We start from the raw sequence: 8,054 nt of genomic DNA on the forward strand, positions 1-8,054 counted from the left end.
GATCTCTATGTTGAGCAGGCATCTCCGGCAAAACAGTGTTGGTTTGTTTCAAAGAGAACTCAACATAAGAAAGACACAACATATTGCAAGCAAACATGTGTGTTAATAATGGGAATCATTTGATGTTGTGATTACAACCTTATTTCAATCCTCTGTGAGGGCCAGGGACAACACAACAGGCCTACAATTTTGAGTATGAGATTATTGGATATATGCTTTAAATCACTGAATGCTTCAAGTCTTATTATTATTATTATTATTATTATTACCAAAATACATATTTTATTTTTAATTTCATTTTTTTTATTTATTTTTTTATTTTTTTGTGTAGATTAGCAAAGGAACCTTTGCGTGCTATGTTGTTCGGGGGAATTTCATTTATGTAACTCACAACATCCGGCTGTTTCCATGGAAGCCCACCATGTTGAGGACTGTCGGTACACTATCAGTGATAGCTTGCAAAATCTTGTGAAAACTTGCAAAAAAGGCTAAAGAAATTGCATTTGTTATATTGTGTACATTGCTAGCTAGATAGTTCACCCATCAGAGCTACACACTCGCCAAGTGTGTCCATGTTAATTTCAACGTTATCTCCTAAAAGGGTAACCAGAATGAACCGTTTTAATTCCACCGTCCCGGATGACGAGTACCTTGGTAGGTTAGCAATGTGTTAGCTGTGCAGTGCTAGCTAGCTCTTTAGCTAACGGCTTTTTTGGTGTATATTGTAATTTACAGTCGCGAGCTTTCTAATCATCGCTCTGTCACGTCAGTATGTCGTCAATGAATTTATTGAAACTAGAAACTAAGCTGTTGTAGTTTTTAAGTCTGTCTATGTATCCGTACGTCTGTGATTGTGTGTTTATTTCTCTCACAGCGGACAGTAATGTGTTGTTCTACCTGAGTGATGCAGTGACCCAGCTGCTGGAACATAAAGAGGAGTACACCCAGTTCGGGGTGATCCGTTACTTTGCAGAATAGTATGTTACACTGAACACATCTCACATATCTCCACGAAGATGCCATTGGAAAAGTAATGTGTAAAATAATGTAAATGCAGCACAATTTGGCACGCATTTTCATGTTCCATACCATCCCAGAAGAGCTTGTTCAATATTAGGTAACCTATTCTGTTTAAAATCACATTATTTAATGATTTACTTTGTACAAATGTATTATAAAACAGTGCTAACATATTATCTTTTGTGTACCTAACAATTGCCTACACGTGTACATCTTAACACACTTCTGTGTATAAAAGCCTTTTCCTTTGCATATGAAATGCAGAATGCCAGTTTCCCACTTTTGTGCTGAATGTACAATATGCAACGAATATGATCTAAAGTGAGACGTGTCCGCACAGTCTACTGTTAACCTTGCTGAGATAGTTGGTGGAAGTAAACCCAAGTTGATACAGACTGATAACTTGAACTTTCAGGTGTATTTTTGCATATTTTTTTGTAATTTGTGTGTGTGTGTGTGTGCAGTTTCAGCAGTGTAAAGAACAGTAACCACGTGCTCTTCCGAGAGTATAACTACATCAGGGCCACTCCTCATAACAGAGCATCCTTCATCAGAGTCTTCTGGAGATGCTACAGACAGATTGGCAAGAATGGAGGTGAGTGAGAGACAGAAATAATTGGAATGGAAACGTTTTCGGTTCCAGTTATTGTTAGATTGTGACAGTCCTTACATAATTGTCCCTTTCTCTACATAAGGTTAATGTTATAAGACTCACATTGCAAAGTCCTAGTTATTACAGGCTTTTAAGTGAATTATTAATAGGAAGTCACATCAGTAGTGTCATTAGTGTCATTTACTTGCAAAAACACACGTGGCTAGACTGGTTGGTTTGACTATCTTTAACATTTAAATAAGTGCTTCACTGTTGTATATTTTCTACTGTAACTAAAGTTAGTTTTGTTGTCTTGTTGTATTCCAGACTTACTGTCCATGCTGGAGTACAGGTCACTGCTGCAGTTATTGTGCCCAGACTTCCCCTTGGAGATATTGCAGAGTGCAGCCAGGTCAGTACACAAACAGACAACACACTACATCTGTTCCCTTTAATACATTTTTATTTCAACTCTTTTGAACAGGTTTTCTTTGAACTGTTGTTCACCAATCCTAAGAGGTCACGCCTTTGTTTGTTTGGGAACCACATCGTTGACATTCCATGCTGTGAAAGTCTGTTCAGTTAGCAACACACTACACCCGTTCCTTTTAACACACTTTAATATTTCAACTCTTTGAAACAGGATTTCTTTGTACTGTTGTTCACCAATCCAAAAATGTTACACCAACTTCTGTTTGGTTACCACAACTTTAACATTACATGCTGCGGAAGTCTGTTCAGTTACCTATGAGGATTAGTATGAGGTACATACTTTAGAGCAAATAGGATGGCCTTTAGTGTAGTAGTAAAAGTACAGTGCAGTGTTCATCATGTAGTTGTATTGTATATCCTGTACATGATGACAGTGCTATAAGTTACAACAGGACTAACGAGAAAATATTAGCTTTCAGTCATTGTGTAAGGAATCTATTCCTCTCATGCCCTTCACATTTAAAGACAAAAAAATGTACCAGCTGCGAGTAATGCTGGTATTTTTTCCAAAATGCGTGTGGCTGGGAATGAGTGAAAAGTGAAAGGGGGGGGGTGTTACACCTCTGGCCCGACAACTGTGCAAGATACAACCACGAAACTTTACAGGTGTGTAGAAAGCAGAGTTCAAAGTGGGTGTGGTCCAAGCAACACAACACATGATACCCGCAAGGAAACTGAACTCTCTGGCAGCAGTTTTCAGCAGCTTTCAAAAAAGGTATAAAAATACAGTATACAGAGAGAAAAAATAATGGGATAAGAGTATAAAAATAGCAATAATAACAATAAAACCTTTAGCTATAAATAGACCTTTAGCATAAATGATCAGTTAAGAGCAGTTAGAGTGCAATTAGAAATTAATAAACCACTCACATACTGTACATACCTGGACATCTACAGTATGTGAGTAGTTTATTAATTCCTAATTGCACAGTGAAAGAGAGAGTTGGCTACCACTCCTTCCCTTCCATCCTGTTTTGTCCTCTTTTACCCTATTTCCTCTTCCCCCCAAGTGAGGAGTTGTAGAGTATGATGGGAGTATGATCCCTAGTTCTGAGCAAGGGCGACAGAAGATAGATACTAAAGAAGTAAGGAGATAAGGAAGGAACCGCCCCCACACAAACACACATACCTAAACACACGTTATTCCCCTGGCCTGAAAACCGTGCAAGATGCAATCACAAACTTTTACAGGTGTGTAATTTACATGAAAATGAAGACTGAGTTAAGAATAAGTGTAGTACAAGCCAAGGCTCCGTTAATAGGATGGTAGGGACGTGGGCCCTTACCCCTGGTGTGATCCTCTCTAGTTAAATATATTTTCATGTTGAATACCCTTCAGATTTTTTGGTTCTTAAGCGCATACAGATTTTTCTTTGACATGTGTTACTTCTTAAATTGTTGGGTCCCTTAATGACCAGTACACCACTGGACTTAACTGGTTGATAGAAGACTGGTGTACACTGGTGTTAACTGCTTTTCTTTTCTTGTCCTGTAGAATAGTTCTATTGGACGACGCTATGGACTGTCTGATGTCTTTCTCTGATTTTATTTACACCTTCCAGCTACAGTTCTACTACCAAGGTACAATAGAAACTACTGTTTTATCTTGGCAGTTCACTCAGTGTGGCTGTGTTAATGACTGGAACTTGTTTCAAATTTCAATAGAAAACAAATTTAAAACAAACAAAAATGTAGAGAAAATACTTCTACACCACACTTGAAGGATTTCTATGTTCAGATGTCAGATATGGAAATAATAACAGAATCCTTTTAACTACCACTATTTAGGGGGGGAGTCATCTTATCACAAGTGGACAATATATATCACATTTATATATAATCATGAATTTATGATGAAAGACAATGTTAGCAGCCTCATTCCCAGTCCCATTTCCAACCAATAATCTGAATAAAAAAGAATTAAACCCACAGACTTCCAACTGCCCGTAATCCTGTGTGTCTGTAGAGTTCCTGGACAGCGTGCTGGTGATCTACCAGGATCTGTTAGCAGGGAAGAGTCCTAACACTGTCATTGTCCCCACGTCTGACTCCATCGAGCAGCTCCCCTCTGCCGCTGCCGAGGAGAACGACAAGGAGGAGCAGCAGCAGGACGGAGTGGAACCGTCCACTCTGGCTCAGTGTATAGATGCCCTCTGTGACAGGTTCAAGCACAGGTAAAACACACATTTCAGTCCTCACTCATTGGGACTGGGACATCTTCTAGAAACTTGCTATTATTTCTAAAAAATGTTTACTGGAATTGTACTTACAATGATTTTACGGGACAAATAAAAACTGATAGATTGATTGTTGATGACTTCAGTAAGATTTCCTATTTCATGTGAACGCACATAACCATTATATTTAAGCCTCTATCATAAAACATGATTATAACTAGACAAAACTATAAAATAAAAGGTGCTAACTAACATACTGTGATGATGACATTCACAGAAGGATACTGAAGTTGAATGAAAGTTCATCAAATTTTGTAAAAGTGAGAAAATGAATTCCCTTCAGGGGCCCAGCACTCATCTATGCAGCTGCTGAAAACAAATTGGACTGGTGGTGTTTAGCACTAATTGTGGCACTTATTTGTTCTTATGCGTGTGTGTTTTAGCTGACTTTTTTGTGTCTGTGTGAAGTTATCCTCCCAGGTCCTGTATGAGGAAAGTACTGGAACAGTTTAACAAAGTATCTTACCACAGCTTCCTAATGAGCCTGGCTAAACATGAGACCATCAACCAAACTATAGGTAGGTTTAACATTACTCATTTATCTTCTACTACTACAAACAAAATGTTTACATAAGTGTACAATTGTATGATTTGTGTATAAGCGTGAACAGTTTGCTTTAGTTTTATTCATATATCATACATGACTTGTATACATTACTACATACCAGAGCTGTGAAACTTGCTTGAGACTTGACTTGGTGGCTCAAAAATATTGAAAAATGTGCACTGGTGCCACGAAGGAAAGCCGAACGCCACTTTCCATTTACTGGCCTGACCTATTTGTTGGACCCTGTATTATTTTCCTGGGTTATACTGTTAAGTCCACTTCACTCTCCATAGCAACAACTACCTCCGTTCTAACCTCTGACTTTAATGCTTTTATGTATCTAGATTTAATTTGTAGCGTCTAATTATGAATGTGGATAACGTGATAGTGAGATGCTTGGTACAGTTGCATTGCTAGTGATGAATCGGCAAAAACGTTTTATTTCTCTAGCTTATGGTGCTCATTAAGCCTCCATCCAAAATTCCGCCATTTTGACCTGGTTTCAGTTTGTAACTGAAATAAGATAGATTATGGATCATTTCATTGCTGTAGTTTGTAAGCGGACTTTATAAGCCAACTTGTCTATTAGCTGTTAAAACCAGTGACATTTCTTTACATTCTAAAACCAGCCACCGGAGACTTGATCAGCTGAGTCGCAGGCGACACCATCAGCCTGTTTTGAGTCGAGCTAAGATGGGCCGGTTCAGGCCGCTGCAACCTTTTTTTTTGCCACGTTTTAAACTGTTTTGTATCGTTGCAAATCTTTAGGCTGATCTAAGCTGACCAACACTTAAAGGTGAAACACTTTTTGTCTAAGCACCTATTACTAGCTATAAAAAAAATTGTTATAGGTCATACTTTTTGACACAAAGTACCCCTATTTGTCTACTACAAATAGCAATGTTTCCAACTTTTTGAAATATATCACATTCATTTCACAATTCATTAATTGATGTCAAATACAAGGAGTTCCATTGTTACCACCTACACCACTACAGCAAACCTCGTAATTTTGTGTCATCCGACGGATCTCAGCAGACCTCTGTTGCTTCACGGGGAGCTTCATGCATCGGTGCCACAGAGTGAAGCCAAACACAGTTCATCTAAACCTAATACCCACACTGCCATGACACAGAGCTAAATTATAATCATCCAAATATCTATTTAAGTAACCATACGCCGGATGTGTTGGTAGCACTCATCAAGGAGTACCCGAAGCACCACTGCTAACGGTATTAGCGGCACATCTGCATCGAAAAAATATTCACTTGGCTCAATCACTTCTAGTTGTGTGGAAATATGTTTTTCATCATGAGGCTTCACTGAAGAAATTGTTAGTAAATGATATGGTGCCAAGAAAAATTACGTGAACCCTTTTGAGTCGACCGCATTTATGCATAAATCCATTAAATGCGGTCTGATTGTGTCTTATGTCTAAGTTCCCTGCATTTGTCAACACAAGTGACCCCTTTTACAGTACACCAAATAATTAGATTCAATACAAATTTATGGATTATCCGTTAATACTGCTTTAAAAAGTTGCATCTTTTCTTTCGTCCCTCTTTCTGCAGGAGCATTACCCAGCAAGACTGAGTTGCTCATTGACCCAGAGATGGACCAGGAGCTAGACAAACTGTGAGAGCATGCACACACACACAATTCTGTATCAACAATCGCATACAGAATACTGGATATTACACAGGATGACTGTATAATAACACAAGCCTGTATATTTTAACATGCTCTTCTTTCTTGCCTTTTGCTGTATTTTTATTTTGTTGTCCTCATATCCTTCTTTTGATCGACTGCATTTATAGCGCTTTTCTAGTCTGAAAAACAACTCAAGGCTGTCAGGTTAGCAATGATTTAACCAAAAAGCAGATCGGACCAGGAGTGTGAGATAAGCAGTGTATAAGTAGCTCAGAAATATGCAAACAGACAGAGTTGTAGGGTGCGGGAGACGGAAAGAGTCCAGATAGGACCTATACTAATAGCGGGTAACATAGACAGTTCTTCATAACGATGCAGGGGGGAATGGATGTCTGGCTGTTCCTCGAGTACTGCCTAGACGAGTGGATGAGGTGCAGGTGTGGTGAAAGGATTCAGCGCAGGTGTGTGGAGGACCAAGGCCAGGCACGGCCCCAAACGACTGCCTGGGTAGAGCCAGAGGAAGACGCGCAAACACAGAGTAGTCAAAATGCAAACAAAGAAAACTACAGGGGATTCGTGACAAAGGCTATGAGGCTATGATTTAAGGTGCCAAGTGCTCAACATGCACACACCAGTGGCAGTTCAGGCACACTAAGGCCAAATGGACATGTAGACTGCAGGGGCCAGGGATTGAACCACCCATCCCTGGTGGTTTCAAGAGGTAGCGACCGTAGACGACAGCTCTACGTCTTGAGCAACGGCTTCCCCGTCTTCCTGTCTTTTTTGCTTTCTTTTCTCCTCTCTTCCATCTTTTCTTCTCTTAATATCTCTTTCCTTGTACCGTGTGGTCCAGAATTGCCCAGATCTCAGTGAGTCCCGGCAGCAACAGCAGTGGCAGTGCGGTGGGGGTGCTGAAGGAGGTGCAGAGGAAGGCCTCCCCCAGAAGGAACATCCACCACAGGAGGAAGATTGAGGTGGAAAGCGATGGTTCAACGGAAGAGACCGACTCCTCTGAAAACTGAGCTCTAACCTTTCAACAGAAATATAGGCATAAATCATGGGGGATTTGGGGGGTCAGGGCCTACCCCATGTGAGGGCCCCACCAAAGCATTTTTCTTTTAAAACAAGCTGTTTATTGTAAATAATGTATTATAATATAATTACAAATAATAGTTAGTAGTAAAACCATACAAATGGGGAAGAAATTGCATTTTAAATTAAAAAACATCTTGATGCATCACAGAGGTTTGGTCCACTGCCTGCTACACACACACAAGTAAGACCGTTGGGAGAAAAATATTTTTCCACCAATCCTCTATGTTAGCGATTATATTGTGACACAGCTTGTTGGATGGTTAGATAGCTTTGCTTGCAGGGGATTCAGTTCTCAGTTCAGCATCATCTGTATTAAAGAAAACATTTCTATTTATTTATACTGTTTATTGATCTCCAGTGGGGAAATTACAATTTACACTCTGTTTTGTTAGTAATCACTACACAGCGACCCTCCGGTTCC

The 8,054-nt window shown here is 39.6% G+C and overlaps 1 protein-coding gene across 3 annotated transcripts; it reads left to right on the forward strand.

Moving 5' to 3' along the window:
• The first annotated feature begins 389 nt into the window (after positions 1–389).
• On the forward strand, positions 390–7,710 carry c8h11orf49 (chromosome 8 C11orf49 homolog). 3 transcript variants are annotated; one of them, XM_034878428.1, is made up of 10 exons: positions 390–517; positions 551–654; positions 875–977; positions 1,485–1,615; positions 1,940–2,024; positions 3,600–3,685; positions 4,071–4,278; positions 4,750–4,859; positions 6,460–6,523; positions 7,392–7,710. In XM_034878428.1, exons 2-10 carry the CDS (start codon positions 573–575, stop codon positions 7,558–7,560), a joined length of 1,038 nt encoding a protein of 345 aa, XP_034734319.1. In that variant the 5' UTR covers positions 390–517; positions 551–572; the 3' UTR covers positions 7,561–7,710. The 3 variants fall into 3 exon arrangements, with proteins under 3 accessions (XP_034734319.1, XP_034734320.1, XP_034734318.1); XM_034878427.1 differs by having other exon boundaries at positions 458–654; positions 7,392–7,709; XM_034878429.1 differs by lacking the exon at positions 7,392–7,710 and having other exon boundaries at positions 457–654; positions 6,460–6,527.
• Positions 7,711–8,054: the final 344 nt, after the last annotated feature.

The sequence above is a fragment of the Etheostoma cragini genome, chromosome 8 (genome assembly GCF_013103735.1).
Source record: "Etheostoma cragini isolate CJK2018 chromosome 8, CSU_Ecrag_1.0, whole genome shotgun sequence".
Lineage (NCBI taxonomy): Eukaryota > Metazoa > Chordata > Actinopteri > Perciformes > Percidae > Etheostoma > Etheostoma cragini.

Coding starts and splice junctions, on each gene's coding strand:
- c8h11orf49 (XM_034878428.1), top strand. CDS start 573: ATGTTAATTTCAACGTTATCTCCTAAAAGGGTAACCAGAATGAACCGT. Junction 978..1,484: donor ATCCGTTACTTTGCAGAATA/GTATGTTACACT, acceptor GTGTGTGTGCAG/TTTCAGCAGTGTAAAGAACA. Junction 4,279..4,749: donor TGTGACAGGTTCAAGCACAG/GTAAAACACACA, acceptor GTCTGTGTGAAG/TTATCCTCCCAGGTCCTGTA.